Source organism: Schistocerca serialis, chromosome 2 (genome assembly GCF_023864345.2).
Source record: "Schistocerca serialis cubense isolate TAMUIC-IGC-003099 chromosome 2, iqSchSeri2.2, whole genome shotgun sequence".
Lineage (NCBI taxonomy): Eukaryota > Metazoa > Arthropoda > Insecta > Orthoptera > Acrididae > Schistocerca > Schistocerca serialis.
In genome coordinates, this window is record NC_064639.1 from 392,125,042 (window position 1) to 392,148,064 (window position 23,023).

Sequence of the window (23,023 nt, forward strand, 5' to 3'; positions counted from 1 at the left end):
CATACAAAACAATTTTCTATCACATAACATTTTGTTTGTTACTTGACTCTCACCTTCCCGCTATGCGCCATTTATAACCTTCCCTGCGTAACTTCGACGTCCGCCTACTTAGGGCCACTTCAAATGCTCCCTCCTACTTTGAGTACAAAGTAAATCACTTATCTCAAATCGCCTTATGGGTGGGGTGAAATCCTTCTCTTTAAATTTAAGTGAAACATTCTATTTTTCCTATTATTACCAAATATAAGTAAAAAGAAAACAAAGGAGAATCCGTTTATAAATTGCTCCACATCACAGTTGCTGCGTTACAATTTGTTTGTGATACAACTGGGTAATTCCTAACCTCTAATTATGCGTGGGCGGCGTCAACTTTGTGTTCTGAAAAGGAAACCATCCGCTGTTATTGTAAATTCGGATTCTAAGGCAAAAATACGTGAGGTTAGCTGAAACCATTTTTGTTCCAATCGTGGTAGATGGTGCTGTAATCAAGAAATATTAAATAAATCTGTTTTTAGAATTAAGATTCAAAATGGTTCAAATGGCTCTGAGCGCTATGGAACTTAACATCTGTAGTCATCAGTCCCCTAGAACTTAGAACTACTGAAACCTAACTAACCTAAGGACATCACACACATCCACGCCCGAGGCAGGATTCGAACCTGTGACCGTAGCGGTCACGCGGTTCCAGACTGAATTAAGAACCAACGCATTTGGTTCTACATTACATTTACGATGTACACTTAACTCTTTGTGTTCTAGTCGTTGATACTGGTGTTTAAACATTAGTCGGGCGTTGCAAATGTTTTTTAACAGTACAAATAATATGCGCAAACACGAAATTTCTAGCAAATGAGCTTACATCGTAAGTAGTTCTTTATTCCCTATGGAGAGGATTCTTACGTGTCCCCAAACCTTATGAACACTTGAATTCCTTGGGCGCCCTCGGACCCTACCATCGTGGTGAATGATTTCGGTGTGTATTTCCGTCAAACAGCCATAAATCTCGCGCTTGTGGCTACGCGGCCGCCAGCCGATTGTAAACCACAACCATAGTAATAAGGTAAAATGTCCATGAAGTGCTGATGACAGCACCTACTAGGGGTACTCACCGAAACAGAACACTCCAATGGTGAGAGGCAAAGGGGATCACCCAAGTCAAGCACACCAGTGGTGAGACCACGGATACCAGCATGCACGGTAGCGCTCACGCTTAAGTGTGATGACGAGTCTGACGTCACCGAGAACCTTCAGCCACGTGCACTGCATTGAAGCTAATAGGCACAAGGCCCACATGTATAAATCATACCAAAGTTTGAATTCAACAGAGATTTTCCAGGCTTTAGTACATTATTATCAAGCTCAAGTTTCCATAATTTATAATTGTTGGCATAAGCACGTACCGTCGCATTCACGGTAATGTTTGTTTTCAGAACAAAAGTTTTGTATAGTACTAATTTTTTCATTAGTTGGTTTTCCATTTCTTTACGATAGCTTCGTTTTTGTGTCCAAATATTTCTCTCATTATTAGGCTCATTACTATGCCCTAAATCAGTACCGAGAATGGTAGATTTAGTGTTCGAGCAGCGTCAGTCTTCAACTTGCGTTTCGAAGGAATATTCAAAATCATTTTTCAAACCCCTTTTATAATACAAATCAGCAAAACGTATTGAGAAGAAATGATTATTTTCAACTGAAAAGGAATCTGCATGTTTACGAACGTTCGCCCTTTTTCGTTTTGCATCTGTGTTTTTAGGAAATTTAGGAAACTTAATTCCAAATGCAGTTATTTGTCTTCTGTGGTTAATAGGCTACACCTGGAGACTGCGCGGCAAACCATTGTTTCTCGCTTAAGACTTACTCTAAAAAAGTCCCTGAAGAAACTGAATATTGTGGCATAACTCTGTACGCAGTCACCAATCACAAATAAAAACTCACACTGCTCCAAAAAACCTCTTTTTCACCCGGAAACGCCATTACAACACAATATGTTATAGCAAGTAGGTGCTACTGAGCGCAACTTGAGTTTACACTAACGTCAGCCCGCTATTGCATATTTCTCGTGATATCTACCGTGTATTTCAGTATGCGCGTATGAGAGGCAAAGGTACTCACCGAAATCGAGCACCCCAATGGTTAGAGGCAAGAGGACTCACCAATATCAACAATTCCGAGGGAAGCAGAGACCTATTACATTCACGTAGCTGTTCCTGGATCACTCCAAACGTACACTCTAATCGGGCATTGAAGCGGATAACAATATTGTAATATACAATGAAATTTGCAACACTAAAGTAAATTTAGAACTTGAATATCAACCGTTATAACACAAAGGTTAGCAATAACATAGTAAATGAAATGTGAAATGAAATACGTCGGTTTTTAATTTCAAAATCAAACTCATTTGATATTGGTCGAATGGCAACACCTACCACGAATTAAAAACAATCGCTTGAGCAAACGAGACGTATTTTGGCGTAGAACCCGAACATGCAACAAAAATGGGGGTCCTATTTGAAAATATAAAAGCTGGCCCAGCCCATTCAGGAGGAACGTTATGAGGTGGACAGTTGCGGAAACTTATAATAGTATTAACTTTTCACCCAGAACGCCGTTTTTTGCGAGATATTTAGTTGTCACAACTTAAAAGCAACACCCTATATATACAAAGAACTTTATGGAGATGGAAACCACAGCTCAGGCATTGTGAATAAAAATAAAAGCACTTAATAACAATTCAAATCATAAAAATTACGACAGTTAAAATATTCAAAAATGATGAGATGCTTCCAAAAACCATATAATTGTTACAAGGCGCTTTATTCGCAACTTCCGGCTTCACTTCAAGAATACAAAGAACTTCTTTTGTAGCGGTAGATACACAGAAATACAGATAGTGTAGGAATTCAACAGCACCAAAAAAATTGATAAGTTCGCACAATCGTATTTTCGTAATGTAGATGGATAATCGCAGAGTCCCAGCATTCGGTAAATTATCAACGTTAAGAGTCAAACCAACACGTGGTGGGCTGTTACAATAAAATTGAGTACACCAAAAAGACGCTTGTGAAATTGTGCAAATCATAATTGGTGAATGAGCCAGGCCTAGAAAAAAGCAGAGCAAAGCTAATTCACATTCCAGAATGAGATTTTCACTCTGCAGCGGAGTGTGCGCTGATATGAAACTTCCTAGCAGATTAAAACTGTGTGCCCGATCGAGACTCGAAATCGGGAATTTTGCCTTTCGCGGGCAAGTGCTCTACCAACTGAGCTACCGAAGCACGACTCACGGCCGGTACTCACAGCTTTACTTCCGCCAGTACCTCGTCTCCTACCTTCCAAACTTTACAGAAGCTCTCCTGCGAACCTTGCAGAACTAATTTAATTAATGTGAACGGGGAAAATTTGCATAGAAATTAATTAAGTCTAGGGAAAGTAACGTAAGCACACGGGAAATATTATCCAAAAAAGCAATATTACATTACGGAACCGAATCGTCGAGAATGAAGAAATCTGAAAAACAGCTTATTAGACAATATCCCGTAGGATATATTCCAGGATTGGTAGACACCAGCTGTATAAAACCGATATAAGTAAAACTTAAAAGTCCTGTGTGTACTTCTTCCCTATTGCTAACAGACCGATGATAATTTGAGGCCGGCTGGGGTGGCCGAGCGGTTCTAGGCGCTACAGTCTGGAACCGCGCGACCGCTACGGTCGCACGTTCGAATCCTGCCTCGGGCATGGATGTGTGTGATGTCCTTAGGTTAGTCAGGTTTAAGTAGTTCTAAGTTCTAGGGGACTGATGACCTCAGAAGTTAAGTCCAACAGTGCTCAGAGCCATTTTTGATAATTTGAGTGGTTACTGAGTGGTGAGCGTTTTTTTTTTTTATTGTTATTCGCCCTGTATTGGCCGACATCTTAGGCAGAAGAGGGAAAGTTTGGAGATCTGTATGTAGATATTGAATACGCAAATCAGTAGCTAAAGGAAGCCGTAAATCTAAGAAGCATGGCTAATTGAGACGCTTGGTAGTGGTATGCCTCGGAAACAGTGTCACAGGCGAATATGGGCTAGCTAGTAGGAGTAAGAATTATTTTTGCAATCAATTTCTGCTGTTAATACTGAAAACATTGTTCAAAAATCGCACGAGAAGGAGGTACACTTGGAAAAGGCTTGCGGTTGAAAATATTCCAGTTGGATTACGACATAGTTAGAGATTCCAAAACCATATATTGGATTACAACGTGCACTCAGGGTAGGTATAGACTAAGAACACAATTTAAGAGTGATAAAGAGAAAACTGAAGAAAATAGTCCAGAAGAAACAACGTCGAAAAAAGTGGAATACTGAAATACGGAGGGCTGACGAGTTCCAACAAAACAATCAGAAAAAAGATTACGATAAACTACAAACCACTATCTACGTCCTAAGTTTTCCAATTCTATAACATGAAGACCTCAACTGACAAGAAATAGTAATGTCATTTATAACAATCGGTCATACAAGATAACAATTTATTATTTATGGCAAAATAATAGTACAAGTAAATAGTTACAGCTATTCGGGAAATGAAATAATTTAGACAGACTATCAAGTTGTCGATAAAATCTTGGAAGTTCCCGTTAATGTGTGTCGCTGTAAATGTTCTTTACAAAATAAGGTGAAGAAGGAAACTGAAATCAAATTTTATCAAACTATAGCAGTTCCTGTGCCTCTCTACCGCAGTGCGCCCTGAACATTTTAAGGTAGAGAAATAATTTGAAATGAGACGACCATATGGAAAGTATGGCAGAGCGGTGATTACCACTGCAAGTCCCACATGGAAAAAGAAGTCTTGGAAATCCCAAGGCTGACACACAAAGAGGAACAGGCTTCTCGTCTGATTCCTCAAAGTGAAGATGATGGTGAATATGACAATGTTGAGATGAAATGAAACTTTCTGTGCTATATATTTATAAAAATAAAACGTACTGCATAGAAGGCAAACAATAATACAAAGACATAACTAAATCTCTTGTATAATATCGTCAGTCAGAATCTGACTTTGTCACTCACATGTGGCGTAGCTACCAACAGGTCTTTAAAAAGCATGCTGCCGGACATAATGGACATTTCATGGAAGGCACTATTGTCTATTCTTCTCAACGTTCACATGTAACTGCCATTTTGAAAATGCCACTTTGCGTCAGTTTCGATTTCTCTGGATGGTGCTTCCCAGCGCAGCAGATGGTTGTTGCGTGGTCGCTACAGTTCTACCTCGATCTACCTGCTGACTCAGTCAGATCTCTGGCATAGGTCATCAAGCTTTTCCTCGACTTGTGGCTGAGTTGGTGGTCACATAGCTAAGAGGAGATGTTGTAGCTTTTCCTTAAGGGTCACAATATCACGCCGGATGTTAGGGGAGTTATAAGGTCAATAGGACGTATACCTTTTCTAACGACATTTGTCTTAGGCAGTCGGTGGATAAACGGCAGGTCTCATTGAAGTCTATATCCGTTTAAAATGTCATGATCTGTGCACTACTGGACATGCATACTTGGCTGCAGAGTAACAGAAAACTAAACCGCTGGTTCTCGAGGTTTGTGGCCAGGCATGCTGGATACCAACTGTTAGTTTTAGGATGATATTGAAGTGAGTAAAATAAAGAGTGCAGGGCGGTACGGCAGGTGGAACCGCTAGTACGTAAACTAAGTAAGATGTTTGAGCACCGATTGCGGATGAGTTTAGTCACTCAGTTTTTCGCTTTAGCTAAAGAGTACTCCTCAACTTCTAGGCACCGTACCGTACTAATACATGCTTTATGTAAAACGCCTTTTTAGCTCTTTATGACTTGCCACTGCCAATGTTAAAAAGAATAATGAACAAGGCAAATACTATTGTAAAGTTGCCAAAACGTTTTATAGCAGTAACGTCAGTGTTAGTGATTGAAAATGGAACTAAAAGAAATTGATTGTAATGAGGTAATGTGCGTTCTAGGTACCGAGGTGTATGCAGCATCGCTACACCAACAGGAACTTTAAGACATATAGGGTGGTCGGCCACATTTAAGTTGAACCGGCCCGCAGAAGTCTGAGTTGAAGTAATTTACTGTAGTTAACGAGCAGCAGAAGTACTCTTTATAGAAGATTTTGGAAATGGCATTAACAACGACGAAGTGTTGTGCGCGATTTATCTCACTATGACATGCATAGCATCTCGGCCTGAAGGGCGGTTGGAATAAGATTTGCAGTGTTTCGCTGTACGACATTCAGTGTGAGGGGATTTTATGAGTACACCAGACCTTTTAAATTGTTTCACAGGTGAGAATCAGGTGGAGAGATATTAGTCGGTCTTTGAATCTAGGAGATTTTAGGGCCATTGTTGACTGTATTTTCCTCACAGAAGACCTCATGAACTTTTGATCACGTTACGTGTGCAATGGGTATTATCATTCTATCTTACTGATCATCTTCATGTAGTCGTTCATCTTCCAATAGTTGATGAACCAACCATTACGTTGCTTATATTGAATTCTCTTTAAGTGTCGAAACAACTTTTCTGACAAATTTTAGCTAATCTGTACACGAGTGGACATGAAGTACAGTAAAAGTGGTTAAAAAAGTTTAGCTTAACGTGTAAAAGTTCATGGAGGAACGAGCCGAGGAGCAATTATTAACTATTAACGATTATAGGCCAGTAGCCCCTGCACAGCGAAAACATAGATACATTTTGGTCATGAAGTGATGTGGCGAGATATGAATAGCGGTTAAATTATGTTCTGTGATGAAGTGAAAAAAAAAATTAATTTCTATTTGTTTATGAATGAACCAAGAGCATCTCAGTAAAACAAATGGTGACTGTGAACGTAGGTTCAGTATCCAAAAAATGTAGCACACTTCGCCGGCCGGAGTGACCGTGCGGTTCTAGGCGCTACAGTTTGGAACCGAGCGATAGCTACGGTCGCAGGTTCAAATCCTGCGTCGGGCATGGATGAGTGTGATGTCCTTAGGTTTGTTAGGTTTAATTCGATCTAAGTTCTAGGCGACTAATGACCTCATAAGTCGCATAGTGCTCAGAGCCATTTATAGCACACTTCAGATGAACCGCTTTAAGAAATAGAATCTTATGAAACAAGCTTTGAACGCTATGTTCAGTCAGTATAGCACAAGTGGCTAACAGCTCACGCCAAGAGTTGCGGAATAACAACTGACGATGTAAGCAAAAGATAGAAGTACGACTCGCATCGTATTATAGATCACGCCTCTAGAAATATCTGCTTTTCTGGACTCAAAAGTACAGGAACTATATTTTGCCACTCTTAGTATTTTCTTGTTTCAGATAATTTAATGTTAATCCAGTTATATGTAATCCAGTCAATTAATTTTGAACATTGACTATTACAATTAACCAACAGACAGAACGCACATAGCAAACATTATTACAACTATCTGTGTAAATGTGAGAATACTTACGAACTCTAAGAATCTCCAGCAATCTATCAGACACTCGGGAGATTTAGACCAGTGTTACACTACTCCTATTTGGTCGGGTTTCGACTAACAACAACTAAGACTTCTACGAAGTATCCTCCAGTCTAACTGAGTGCAGAGTGAAATACGTGCATTTGATACTGTGAAGCCGTCCGCTGTGACCTAGCGGCTCTAGGCGTTTCAGCCCGGAACCGCGCTGCTGCTACGGTCGTATGTTCGAATCATGCCTCGGGCATGGATGTGTGTGATTTCCTTAGGTTAGTTACGTTTAAGTAGTTCTAAGTTTAGGGGACTGATGACCGCAGATTTTAAGTCCCATAGTGCTTAGGGTAATTTGATACTATGAACCTCACCTTACCGCAAGGATGTTCAGTTATAATTGGCTCCTCTTAGGGAATTAGTATTCGAATGAAGCTGTGCTAACTTATCCATCGTACACAGTGTTGGGCAGCCAGAAACAGTCTAAAAAGCTTGTAAGGGAGTTGCACACTTGGTTGTGCTGAGAAGCAACTTTTAATAAAAAAAGTCGACATGTTGCGTCATTGAAGGTAGCCAATCAGTTCCTCGCGCGCGCAAATTTAAGCAGCCTGCGAGATACAATGGTGCCAAATGTGTTCTTCATTTGGTTTCCTCAAACCAAACAAGAAATCGCTACAGAAACTGAACATAGAAAGGAAGCAAGGATTAAACCGGAGCCAACATCTGAGCAGTCTCATGCACTAGCATCTACGCTATGAGAGCAGCTGACACTAGCTATACCTGGCAGGCTACTTGAATTTGTGCGCACAGGGAAGTGATCGGCTAACGTCAATGTTAATTAAATCGGACACGGCGCAAGGAATCAAATTTTTCTTAACAGTTGTTACTCAACACAACTTACCCTGTATCACACCTACAAGCTTTTTACACTTTCTGACCAACATCTATATTGTTGAGAGAGAGCGGATGTATGTAATCTATCCATGATAACTGAGCATCGAACTTTATAAAAACTCAAGTAGTAAAAGGTGCAGTGATCAGTAACAAATACAGTTTTTGCACATGCAGATTTCGATCACTGTGTGGCCATCTTCAGAACGGTAAATGTAAGATAACACTTTACAGCTACTTACATATGCACATAGTCCCAACTGGAGGTTCATGCAAAAGCCTGAGAATACACCGAGGACCCTCTTTACAGTCACAGTAGTTAACTATAAACGGAGGCCTCAGTGTAAACTGAACCTTCACATGAATAGTCCAGTTCTATGTGCCTATGTAAGTGGCTTTAATGTTCTGACTTACATTTACAGCACTGAATATGGCCTTACAGTGACAGAAATCTGCATATGCAATAAACATTATTTGCGATCGATTGCTATTACCTTTATTATTTCACATAAATACAGTACTTGGGCTTATTCGTCGACTTAAACCTGATGTAAAGTAATTGTAATAAGAGCCCGCACTCCCGCTAATAGAAGCAGTTCTTTCAATCTGCTGTTGCAGCTGTTTATTACGCATTACCAATTTTCTTGTGTGTGTATCAGTTGCCGTTCTTAATGTCTGAACCAATTTTGTGAGTCTAAGAAGAACCCTAGTGTACAGGAGAAAGTGATGTCTTCGGAACTGACTTAAGAAGCCGAGTGGATTCAGTCACCGAGCAGGAATCCGGTATCAGGAGGAAAGAGACAATTTTCCTTTCCAAAGTGTGTATCACAGTCTTCGGAGTAGGTTCTTCTGGATTCGACAACATTTCGTGAATTCTCGTTTAGGGCATTATCATATACAAACAGGTTGAAGAATCTCAGCGGAAAGTGACTCTGTAGCGACACGCTTCAATTTGTGGCTCCCACAAGCAGGGTGTCTACGCAAGTATTCTACCACGTGGCAGCCATTATACACTCGCAAGTCTTGTAGCGATTTTAAAAAAGTGGGTAAACGTGTAGAACACGAGAAGCACCACAAGGGTATTACATAACCATGAAAGTAAAAGAAAGTAAAAATCTTGCGAAAAGAAAATGCCGCCACTATTTGCGTAACGAACCGGGTGGATAGCTGTCAGTTGTGTACTGTACCCTCTACTGTTCAGATGAAATTTCGTGTATTGTCTTGATTATCGCAGGTATATCATGCAGACGAAATAATCACTGTGTGTGGATTTTTGCAACAGCTCCGTGATCAGGTCACAATCGTGTGGTTGACGTAAAGAAGTTATACATACAAGAATACAGTGGTTTAACTTTAAAAAAGTAATTTGGCTGAAAGCAGAGAAGTACAGTCAACGATCAGGCGGGTATTTTTCCTCTCGTCTAAACAGTCGAGAGAAAAGGATATAATTTACTGGTGAACGGCATAGTTTACGATCTCTAACCTCTTTACACTGAGAACAATACCGACGTTTTCCAGCATGCGTATCGTACTCTTATGTCCACTAACCTTTGAACAGTAACTTCCCACCCCCCCTCCCCATCATCCTCCACCTTCTCCACCTCATTCTCTTTCCATCTCCTCCACACCCTCTCTCTTTTCGTCTCCTCCTGCCCCTCCCTCTGTCCATCTCTATCTATCTCTCTCTCTCTCTCTCTCTCTCTCTCTTCTGGATTCTCCGCTCCCATGATTCTTTCAATCTCCTCTTTTCTGAATCTCCTCCTTCCTCACCCTCCCCTGTCTGAGTCAATCCCCTCCTGCCCCATCTCTTTCTCTCCAGATCTCCATTCCACACCCTTCTCGGTCAATCATCCCCATCCCAGTAGGAAGTAAGTGGTTCCTCTGCCACAGAATTTCTTTCGAGATGGGAAGTTATATGTGTACCACGTTTTATTGAGAATAGTCCTGCGGTTTACGAGGAGATATGGAACTTACATGCATAAATATGTTTTTATAATGTTTATAGTTTCTGGATTCGACATTAATTATTGTCGCAGTCCGCTATAACGTGCAAGGAAGTACAGTATATCGTGTTTACCGTCTATTTCCGAAAGAGTCTGTTTCCTTGCTAGAATTATTTACGAGTTGTAAAGTCTAGACAGAGGTCAGACTGACATTCAATCACACAACCTCTATAAGCTGTATGCTAGATTGGCGGCAGCAAAATAAATTTTTAAAAGTTTCATACGTTCGTGTTGCAACACCTGTTGGTACCTAAACGTACGAGTACAAGTAAACTATCGATCCACCCCTGCTTTGCGCAGGTATCACGGAGTATCTTCAGGCGGATGACATGTGGTAATAAATTACATACAAAAACATTCCACGTGAATTAGCCTAAGTATTGCTGTAAACCGTTTCCCACTCTGTACAGATGTTCCTGAGTTTGCCTTTCGCATAGAAAGAAAACCACTACGTGACGGGAATTATTTTGTCATAGTTTATCTAATTTGCTCTAAATATTTGTAATTATATAGACCTTAGTCATGAATCAATCTATGTACTACTGAAAACAGTATCAAAATCTCGACAGTAGTTTCTGATTTTAGTTCTCACATACGGACAAAAAAACGACGTGACGGGATTTAACTAATCACTGTTCAGCAAATGTGCGCGAAACGTTAATAGATTATATACATAAAACTTCCCTGTGAAACAGTCTATATTAATGAGCACAGTCTACAGTTCTTTTCGAGATTATTCACTCAGAATAAGTAGGCGGCGTACTTTATAAAATGTCTTCGTTGATCCATTATGGATCGTGAGACGACAGCTGATATGAACTTCTTGATGCAATAATTTACTAACAGCCGTATCTATTGTAGAAATTTATTGTATTTTATGAACTTCTGTGTGCTACCAGTTTCGGCATTACATTGATGTCATCTTCAGGCCCCACTCGTCATAGTCGTAAAATCGCTATATACGGAAGGAGCCATATAACTGGAACCGTGAATCAATCAGTCTGCGTCGCCTGGCCACCAAGAACTGTTGCATGACGATTGATTCACGAATCAAGTTATATGGCTCCTTCCGTATATAGCGATTTTACGACTATGACGAGTGGGGCCTGAAGATGGCATCAATGTAATGCCGAAACTGATAGCACATAGAAGTTCATAAAATAAATTTCTACAACACATACGGCTGTTGGTAAATTATAGCGTCAAGAAGTTTATTAAATGTAGTTACCGTCAGCGCTTGTCAAGAAAATACAGTAATTTGCCTTATTGGTTGTGCTCTGGTGAAAATGTCACGAGAAGATCACAAGCGTCTTGGGGTTGATTTGTTTACTGATACTGGAACTGATTTTATATGTGCCACATATTACTTCATGAGGTCATAGACGCTTGTCACGTGAGAAGTACGTGAACTCAGCGTTTTTCGAAAATAAAATTATTTTACAAACAGCAGCTGAGGTGGTAACGTACATTTAGCGATGCGTGTTACACACTACAAGTTTGATTATTTTCTTGCGAGGGAACAAGATAATTTGTATTCGTAAATTCTAACAGTCTGGATACCAATGTTTCGTCTCGCAGCTATCCCTCTTTTCCTATCAAACTACGTGTCTCGATCCAAGTACACATGCTGTACACGGGAAGACTTTTATGTTTTCTTCATTGGATCAGTAGGAAACACGAGACTCACACCTTCTACGGCCGTATAAGTTGTTGCCACCAGGCAGTCGGAGAACCTCAGTAATCCAGATGAAGCGGTGCGTGGGACAAGGGTGTAGGAGATGTGTGTGTGTGTGTGTGTGTGTGTGTGTGTGTGTGTGTAGCCGTGCGCTCAACAGGTCTTCTGAGCAGACAGCCCAAACCAACCCAGGCCAGCCTGGTAATCTGGCGGAACAAATCATCCCCGGAGCGCCTTATCTTTTAATTTATAACGCTTCTTGCCTGCAAGTGGCGCCTAACCAGGGCCATGCGGCCACGCTGGGACGCGGCTCCAAAATTACCAATTCTCTTCTCACGTAGTCTATATATCAGATAGCCATCGCTATGTCCTTCCGCGAGCTTGCGAGCTGCGACGAAATAATTTAATTCTAGCGCAGACTGTCGAGTGTAGATTGAAAAGAAGCGTGAAATAAATCTTTGTGATATCCATGTTGCTACGGATCTTGGAAAGGGAGGAATTAATTTCAATATTAGGAACATCCTCCGTGATCGTTGCACAATGTTTGACGGAGCCTGTTTATTAACGTTTTATACATATGATTATATGGTTTCTGTGTAACAGAACGCTGTTGAGGTATCTAAGACGAAATCCACTTCATTATCTGACGCTACCGCATATTACTCTTATTATTGTTTGAGTTACAGTGTCCACGAAAGGTGCGTTAATTTCAATACGACGTCCTTAACGTCCCGGTATTATAATTGTCATGTAAAAGAAGTCAAACATGATTCTGTTGTTTATACATTTATGCTGTTGTTGCGAGGAGGAAATTTGTTACGTGTCATGTAAATGAATTTAAACGTGTTTCTGTCGTGTATACATTTATGTTGTTGTCGCAAGGAGGAAGTTTGTTATCATCATGTTTTTCTTCCATGGAAAAGATCAGCATTTTACCACTGCCTACAATCTAATGTTATTTCTCATATTGTTCTTCCAGCAGGTCGTCTCGAGCGTATAAGCTACTCAACATCTTTGAGTGGAGAGGAACACCATAATTTTTTTCCATGTTTATCAGCCTGTCATGAAGTTATTTACTAATCCGAAGAAGAATTCGTCAGACATTCATATAATCGTTACGTTCTGTGGATGGAAATTTCTAGAAATTGGTGGTAAGGTCTTATGGGACGAAACTGCTGACGTCATCGGTCCCTAAGATTGCGCACTACTTAATCTAACTTAAACTTAGGACAACACACGTGAGGGAGGGGGGGGGGGGTGCGGGGGGGGGGGGGAGGAGGTGGATGTTTGGGAGAACAGCGCTGACCATGACCCGTGAAAGTTGCCTCCACCTTAGACCGCGCGGCTACCGCGCACGGCATTCTGTGGATGAAAGAGCAATCCAGTGGCCAAAACACACCTAAATAACTTTAGATGGAAAAAATGCCCCGTTGCGTCGAGCGGAGCTTCGAATTTAACACGTTCCGACAACTGCTAGGTGTTCGATAATCGCACGTACCCTGAATTTCCACACCGTGAACCCATCGGAATGTTTTGAGAAGGTCACTGTAAATATCGCTAACACTAAAGAGTTCTCTGAAGAGTTGAATAAAACTAAAATCATATAACAGTTCTATACCTTTTATGGTACTGGGTTGTCACATTAGTTCGCTCGCTTTTCATTACAGTGCAATCACAAAGAACGCCTGGGAACACACCTCCCGGCAGCACAGCTACGACAGAGGGGTTGCCGGCCTGTCTGCTTACACACTTCAAACACAAGGTCGTGCACTATTGATAAGGACGATCGGTTCTGTGAACAAACGTTTTTCTTTTTTTCCTGTAGTATGCACACTATATTGCCACTCGTCGCTTATAAATGCTATTCTTCCAAACTGTGATGGTTTTCAGGTTGATGAACTCTTCAAGGTTCAATCGGCAGTCCTCCAATGGAAAAATTCTGGAGGGAATGGAATAGATGGAAGAGGCAAAGTATACGAATACGACATTGAGGGTAGCATTTCCCACTCCGTAGCTTTTGTTGAGTGACCATAGAGGTACGTGGTATGGCGCTGTAGTGGTGAAGACCACATCGTGCCCCAAATCCGGTCATTTCTCATCAGTGGCTGCCTTGAGACGTTCCAAGCGCGAACAGTATTTCTCGGAAATGATGGTCTCATTCGGAAGAAGTTCGTAATACAGGACGTCTTTGGAATCCCACCAGATGCTTAGCAGAAAATTTCTGGGATGCAATCCTGGTTTAGGGACCACAGTGGTGGCTGCCCTGCATTGCGCCCGATTTACTCTTCCGGACGTTGTAGACGATCTACAGTTACAGCCGTTCCAGAAACCGAGCATTCTGACTGCATCTCAATAAAGAGTCACAGGTGGATTCGGGCTGAATCAAATTCGTCTCACCCAGTTCATCAGGTAGACATATATCGAGAAAGCCCAGCTGCAGTAGCACGGCGACATTGAGACACAATGCCAACGCCCACGTTCTCATTCTTGGACTGTTGACTACAATTTCCTCAGCCGTTCCACGTCTGTACCAGCTGGCCGTCCAGATCGCCTTTTTTCTGTTAGGGCGAAATTCCCGGCTCGAAATCAAACCACTTTTGACATGCTCGAGCCTTACTGAGTTGTCCCCGTATAGAGCACAAATCATGAGCCGACATCGTGAGTCGATTTTCTGCTAACGATAGTAAAAGATCATAAGATGTTGGAAATGTTCCTCCTTGCTTTCAATAGCTTGTTATACTTCCATAATTTCACGATTTTAGTATTTTAAGATAACTTAATTTTAGCTGCTTCATGTAATGTCCCATGTTTACGATTGCACTTTTATTTTGAGTCATCAGTCTTGTGAACGGATTGATCTGGCCCGGTACGTATTATTCTCCTCTGCCAATCTCTGCCTCTCAAAGTAGCTCTTGCAACATACTCCCTCAATTATTTTCAGGATGTATTCAACATTGGTTTTCCTGTACCACGTTTACCCTCCGCACCTCCCTCTAGTAACGGAAGTTAAGTTAGTTATTGCCATAACAGATATCCTACCATCCTGTCCCTTCATCTTGTTAGTGTTTTCCAAATATTTCTTTCCCCGACGATTCTCCAGGAAACCTCCTCATTCCTTACCTTATCAGTCCACTTGATTTTTAACATTGTTCTGTAGCACTACATCTCAAAGGCTTCGATTCTCTTCCTTTGCGGTTTCCCAATGACCGTATTTCATTACCGTACAATGCTGTGCTCCAAACGTGCATTGTCAGAAATTTCTTCTTCTGATTAAGCTTGTATAAGCCTGTGTCTGCTTAAGTAGACTTCTCTTGACCAGGACTGACGTTGTCGCCAGAGCTTCTCTATTTTGATGTTCTCTTTGCTCTGTCCGTCGTGTGTTATTTAGCTACATAGGCAGCAGAATTCCTTAACTTATCTATTTCGTGTTTACCAACCCTGATAAACTTTTCGCTGTTCTCATTTCTGCTACTTCTCATTACTTTCGTGTTTCTTCGATTTTCTCACAGTCTCTATTCTGCACTCATTATACTGTTCGTTCGATTCAGCAAATCCTGTATCCGTTCTTCACTTTCACTAACAATAGGAATGTCATCAGCGATTCTGATTATTGATTTCCTTTCACCTTAAATTTTAATCCTATTCTTGAACCTTGGTTGTATTTCCGTCACTGCTTCTTCGATGTATAGATTGAACAGCAGGGGCGAGAGACTGCATCCCTGTCTTGCACCCTTTTTAATCCGAGCACTTCGTTCTTTGTCTTCCACTCTTAATGTTCCCTCTTGGCTTTTGTACATATTGTATATTACTCGTCTTTCCATATCGCTTACTCGCGTTTTTCTAAGAATTTATAACATTTTGCGCCATTTCAAACTGTCGAATGCTCTTTCCAGATCTTCAAATCCTATGAACATGTCTTGATTTTTTTTTATTCTTGCTTCCATTACCAACCGCAACGTCAGAATTACCTCTCTGGTGCCCCCACATTCCCCAAAGCCAAACTGATCGTCATCTAGCACATCTTCTATTTTTTTCTATTATTCTCCATATTATTCTTATCAGCAACTGTCATGCATGAGCGGTTTAGCTGATCGTGCGTATTCTCGCACTTGTCCGCCATTGCAATCTCTGCGGTCGTGTGGATGGTGTTCTTCTGAAAGTGAACTGGAAACTAGAACCAGAGAATAGTTTTGGCGGTGGGAAGACGGAGAAACTGAAAGATCTCTTGCTTAGCGCTAGGCTCATTTCCTTCCACAGCCATATTTCTATATTTTACAATAAAGGGGATGTGCTATGAGCCATTTCGAGCTGTTGAGCCTGCTCAATGATGACGAAAAGGTCGAAACTAATGTAATACCTCTAATTACTTATCTGCCACTACTTACATATATCTTTTGTCGTCCTGTGGCATTCTGGCTGGCGCCTACGAGGCAGCCTCACGCCGTACAGCCCGGTACTGTGGGTTGTTCCAACTAGGCGCCTGCCGCTCTGCCGCAGCCCAATATGCCGACACGGTAACTCAGCGTGTTCGGTCAGAGGGTTAGCTGCCCTCTGTAATAAAAATCTGAGTTAATAGATCAACACCGAACTGAAACTGGTGTCTTGCGACGACACAACGAACAAAAACGAACAAAATGAGATTAATAAAAAAAAAAGAAAAACAAATGTGCCGATGACAGCCGCTGCAATATCTGGATGCGCCACATGTGCCGGATACCGTCTGGAGCCCCGTGACACAGGAATCACTTCCTCGCCAGTCAGTGCGAATTCCAGTTTCGACATCGACTTTTCGACTCAACATCGGAAGTACGGTCATAGCGCAGCGCTCGGTAGTAGAACCATTGTCTGCGCCAGTGCAGCCTACACCAACCGCGCCTTCGGTAGTGTTTCCCGACATTTACATATTTTACCTTCATTACTTGTGACAGACTTTCATCAGAACGGGACGATGTATATGTTGCCTTTAGACGGAAGCTGCTTCTTTTGCTAACGTTATTATGTGCTTTTTGTGTTAGTTATGAGGTTCTATTGTTTTTCTGTACCTGTGCACTTTTCTTTTATAGAGTGTGTGTCACCCACAACGGAAGGCAACGTTTCCCTGTCCCTCAGATCGCAACATTCCGTTTTACATGGAAAATTGGCCGCCAGATTATGTTAGTCTGCTTCAGGAAAGTGGTGGCATCGTCAGACAAGTGCTAAATATTTACCTGTGGTTTTTTCTATAACAATAAAATATGCGAGATTTGATTAACACAAATAACGAGCCCTAAAGCGGTAATTGTATTACGAAAATTTGTCGTAATTTCCTATGGGACCAAACTCCTACGTTCATCGGTCCCTAGGCTTACACACTACTTAATCTAACTTAAAATAATTCATCGCTAAGGACAACACACACACCCTGGCCAGAAGGAGGACTCGAATCTATGACGGGGACAGCCGGACGAACCATGACAAGGCGCCCTAGACCGTACGGCTACCCCGCGCGGCTCGTATTAACAACTGACCTATTTATTTAGAGGTAAAATTACAACTGAGAATATGGTGTAATGGTGCTGAAATTTATACGCCGTGCAGTAAAATTAACGTAACCACCGCCTATGTTCGACGTGAATATGCAATAACCACTCAGCGATAGCAAGTGGCTGGACTAGAAGTGGATGATGCAAAACACTTGTCCGGGGACGCGGAAAACAATGCAGTCGTTATTGTAATGTGGAAACGGAGCGATTTATCTGACGTCCAAAAAGATGTGCTCATTGGATTTTGAACCAAGGGCGGAAGTATTTCCAAAATACCAAAGATTGTAAACTGTTTGCGTGCCGCTGTATTTAAAATGTATCGTGCACTGCAAAACGGCGCTATCCAAAACTTGCGGTGGGGCAACTATGGGTGCATCACGAGTCATAGTCTCAGTGGTGAACGACGGCTGCAGACAGGTGTGACGGCAGATAGACAGGCAACTATTGAGCAACTGACCGCCAAGATAAAACAAAGGGGCTACCAAGAATGTCTCCTCGACGACCGTTCATAGCACGTTGCTGCTTATGGACCTCAGCCTGCTTCATGCTCCCACGCTGACTGCTGCTCATCGGCGACTAAGGCCGGCATTTTCACTGCAGTACCGCAACTGAAAGAACAGTGATGACGACAGATGGTCTTTTCAAGGAATTCCACATTTTATGCTCTGTCGGCGTGAAACGTCTGGAAGGAAAGAGAAGGGTTCATGGTGGAGGAGGGAGTATTATGGTTGGAGGAGGTTTCCATGGCATTACCTTAGTGACACAGTCATTCTAAAAGGCGTAATGAACCACCACATGTATGAATCAACCCTTGGGGGACATGTTTACCCTTACATGCGTTTAGATTTTTCCTCGGCACACATGGCAGCTTCTAACAGGACACTGTAACGTGTCACATAGAGCACATGGTTCGTCCGTGTTTCGAAGAGCAGCAAGATGAGCTTACCGTATTCGAAAAATGGTTCAAATGTCTCTGAGCACTATAGAACGTAACATCTGAGGTCACCAGTCCTCTAGACCTTAGAACTACTTGAACCTAACTAACCTAAGGACGTCACACTCACCCACGCCCAAGGCAGGATTCGAACCTGCGACCGTAGCGGTCGCCCCGTTCCGGAATGAAGTGCCTAAAACTGCTCGGCCACCGCGGCCGGCTTTACCGTACTCCTCTTGCCACCAGACTCCCCAGATTTAAACCCTGTCGAGAATCTATGGGACCACCTGGACTCGACAACTGTCTGCAGCCGTCGTTCACCACTGACATCTATGGCTCGTGATGCACCATGGTTGCCTCAACGCTGGTATTGGATAGCGCCGATCTATCATACACGATGCATTTAAAGTACAGCGGCACGCGAACAGTTTACAAAGTTAGGAATTTAGGAAATGCTTCCGCTTTTGGCCCAAAAGCCAATGAGCACATCTTTTTGGACGTCGCATAAATCGCTCCGTTTCCACATTACCATAACGACTGTACTGTTTTCCGCGTCCCCGGACAAGTGTTTTGCATCGTCCACTGCTAGTACTTCCACTTGCTATCGCTGAGTGGTTATTGCATATTCACTTCGAACATATTCGGTGGTTGCATTAATGTTATTGGATGATGTATAAATTTCAACGACACTACACTATTTTCTCAGTTGTAACTTTACCTCTGAATAAATAGGTGAGTTCTTAATACAAACCACGCTGGGTAGCAGTGCAGTTTGAGTTGCCTTGTCACGGTTCGTGCCGCTGCCCCGTCGGAGATTCGAGTCCTCCCTCGGGCATAGGTGTGTGTGTGTTGTCCTTAGCGTTAAATTAAGTTAGAGTAAGTAGTGTCTAAGCGTAGGAACCAAAGACCTGAAGCAGACAAACATAATCTGGTGGCCATTTTTCAAAGTAAAACTGAATGTTGCGATCTGTGGGTCAGGGGGGGTAGCCTTCCGTTGTGGGTGACACACACTCTATAAAAGAAAAGTGCACAGGTACAGAAAAGCAATAGAACCTTATAACTAATACAAAAAGTATACAATAACGTTAGCAAAAGAAGCAACTTATGAGTAAAGGCAACACAAACATCGTCCCGATATGATTAAAGTCTGTCACAATTAATGAAGCTACACACTGGGCATTGATTCTGTAAATGTCGGGAAGCACTGCCGAAGGCGCTGACGGTATAGCCTGCACTGGCGAAGACAATGGTTCCACTTCCGAGCGCTGCGCTCTGACCGTACTTCCGATATTGAGTCGAAAAGTGTATGTCGACAATGGAATTCGCACTGACTGGCGAGTTGCGGCGCTGACACTCGTTAAGGTCGTCCGGCGGCGAAGAAATACTAGGAAGTGATTCCAGTGTCACGTGGTTCGAGAATGTATCCGGCACATGTGGCGCCTCCAGATATTGCAGCGGCTGCCACTGGAACGTTGGGCTGTGGTAGAGCTGCAGGCGCCTGTCAGGACAACCCGCAGTACCGAACTATGGCACAGGTTGCCGTTAAACAAAACAGGGGTCTTGTTGTCAGATTTAGACGCTAACTGGTTCAGTTCTTTGATTGTAATTTCATTTCTCAGTCATTAGTTTTAATCTGAACAACCTGCTGTAGTAAACTGTTCGTTTCTGTGTTTGAAAGACCGGATCATTATTCATGCATTTTAGCTGGCTTTTGTGGTTTCGCGGAGTGAGTTCTCAATAAGTGCTCATAAGCAATGTTTTAAGATGTTCCTTCAGAGCGGTCTTAATAGCTGACAATGAGTTTAACTTCGGAAATATTAACAGCGTACTGTCACCAGGGCTGTAGTCAAAATACAATTGTAAAAAGGGATGTGTTGGGATCCAGTCGCACCTAGATTGTCGATTGGTTGCGTTGAAGGAAGCCTTATCATTGTCATATTGTTTGATTCACTTTTTAGTCTTTAAGCACAGTTGCGCATCTTAACCCCAAACCTTTCGACGTACAGCTTTCAAATTATCTGTTTTGAATTATTGAATGACTCTTACCATCAATGGTGCTTATGTCGTTTTTTAGCGTTTCAGAAGAGAATTTGATAAGACAGACTTTGTCCAGCGCGGTAGTAAACATCGTTGTTTTACCGGATAACGGGTGGGCCTCTGGTCCGACCGTCTTCTAGTCATCGTCATATTGTTTGCTGTTTTGCAGTACAGCACTTCAGATTTCTTTTGCAAAAATTAAAAGCGTATTCAAATTAAGGTTTAAGATCAGAAGAATTTTGCAAATTTGTTCCACACTGCCTATATTTACGACCAAAGAGCCGACCGAGTAAAACTCTGAGGGTCAGATACAAACCAGAGAATAATAAGGAGACAGGTAGACAATGCAATAAATCACCACGAGGATTACAGACTGTTACTCCCCTTTATCAGCAAGCAGTTCCATGGGTCCACGGTGCGTCGCAGCTGCTACTGAGTGGTGCCGATTAAAGCCAGGTAGAAGAGGGCAGCCAGGCCACGAGCGGTCTTCTGACACGAATGTTTCCAATCAGCCGGCTGCTTGAAGTCGTCGCTGACCCCGGTGAAGTATTCCGTATTGTGTTATCATTAGACTGTTCGTCTCGTTCTACAGATTCTGCAATTCTTCTTCACCTTCACTGCAGATAGCAATGTCGTCAACGAATCTTACGACTGATTTCCTTTCACCATGAATTTTAACCCCACTGTTAAACCTTTCTTCCATTTTCTTTCATTTCTGTCATTGATTATTCTGTGTATACTATTACATGTAAATTGAAGGTGGAGGGGGAGAGAGAAAAGAAAGGAAGGGACTATTGATGTCAGCTGCATCGCGACATGTTGCGGAACCAGCGGCGGCGAGTGAAACTATATGCCAGACCGAGATTCAAACGTGCATACTAGGCAGCTGCGTTAACCATTGCCTCATCCGGACACAGTGTTTATCGCAGCCACGCGGACTATCCCAGGAGGTCTCTCGACTGCCCCACACTGCCATCTAGCGTTACCTACCCACAGCCTCTGACCACAGCCCACAGCCCCTGCTCGCTACTTGGAGTATCGCACAGGAGGTCAGACGTAATCGAGCGTCCCTACTGAAGACGGTGGATTCGCTGCCCATCGAGGCGAATCAATTATATGTGGAGATTTGCACTGCAGGGAGAAAAGACTGCACCCCTGACTTACACCACTTTTTGTCCGAGCGATTGTTTCTTTGTCCTCCAGTGTCACCTTCGAGAGGATATAATATATGAATATATACTTTAAGGGACGTGAACATAAAACACAGTATTGTGCCTAATGGTGGTTTCTGGTGGCTGTATTACATCCACCTGTCGCTCTGAATGACGCTACAGGGGCCTGCACGTGTGGAGACGGCGCCCGCCGCCGCCAGAGCCGCGACCGCAGGCGGGCGGCGCTACGTTGAGCGAGCTGCACCTGGGGGCGGCCAGTGCGACGCTGGAGGACTTGCAGGCGCTGCTGCAGGGCCTGCCCGCGCTGCGCCTGCTGCGCCACTACCAGCTGGTGCGCGCCCTTGACGCGCTGCACGCCGAGCAGGCGCGCCGCGGGGACCGCCTGCCGCAGTACCGCCTCACCAACCTGGACGTCGACTTCTCTCATGTGGTAAGGCCCCGCGACGGAACACCACTGCTACCCAAGTCTCACTACCTCACGCGGTCTTCTGAATTATTGTGTCCCAAATGGTTGTATGATGGGCGAGTCCTAACTAGGACTGTTGATATTTTTAAAAATATCGGGAATCCGATACATCGATATTAAAGAAAATATCATTATCAGCTGTCGGTATATAGAAGGAAAGTATTAAGTTAAACGTTGCAGTTTCTGTTAGTAGCTCTGAGCGCCGATTACGTCAACATTTTCCCAAAGACGTCTCCGCCCACCGCAAAGGCCTATGTTGTCATTTAGATTTTTGTTCATCATTTTCAGCAACTGTTTTTGAAGAATGCCGATGTGAAGATATAGCACGCTAGTTGCGTTAAAAATTGATTTTTAACTCAACTGGTGTGCTATTTCTCTACATCGGAAATCTTGTTATTCCATTCCCACAGCCTTCCCCCCAGCGCACTCGGACTTTGCCCTATACTTGCTTCACACAGTCAAAGAAAGACTGGACGTGGTGACAGTTCAAAAAGTAGTTGGGCTCCTTCATACAGTGCAAATAAAATTATATTCTACTACAATTCCGAAAGAACACTTTCAATATTAACAGAATAATACGAAAAAAAATATATAAAATAAAAATGTAGGTACACGATATTGCCATTTCGATATCGATATTCTGGAGAAAAATGTCGTTTATGTACAGCAAAACTTTCTAGAAAAAAGCCCTGCAAACATACAGGAGGTGGACTAAAATTTGGAAAGACTAAAACGCAACACCTTACCACGACCAATATAGCGAATGAAACCCTTTGGCATTCACAACAGCTTCCAGTTGTCTCTAAATGGATAAATACGTATACTGCATCGCTGTCAAGGAATCTTTGTACTATTTTTCTTGAAAAATACACTCCTG

At 42.5% G+C, this 23,023-nt stretch overlaps 1 protein-coding gene across 1 annotated transcript in view; it reads left to right on the forward strand.

Annotated features, from left to right (window-relative positions):
* Nucleotides 1-23,023, forward strand: part of LOC126456014 (uncharacterized) — a 259,144-nt gene that overhangs the window by 149,994 nt on the left and 86,127 nt on the right. The window contains exon 5 of the mRNA XM_050091770.1: nt 21,843-22,110. Coding sequence (XP_049947727.1) covers nt 21,843-22,110 — 268 coding nt within the window. The remainder of the gene's footprint in view (nt 1-21,842; nt 22,111-23,023) is intronic.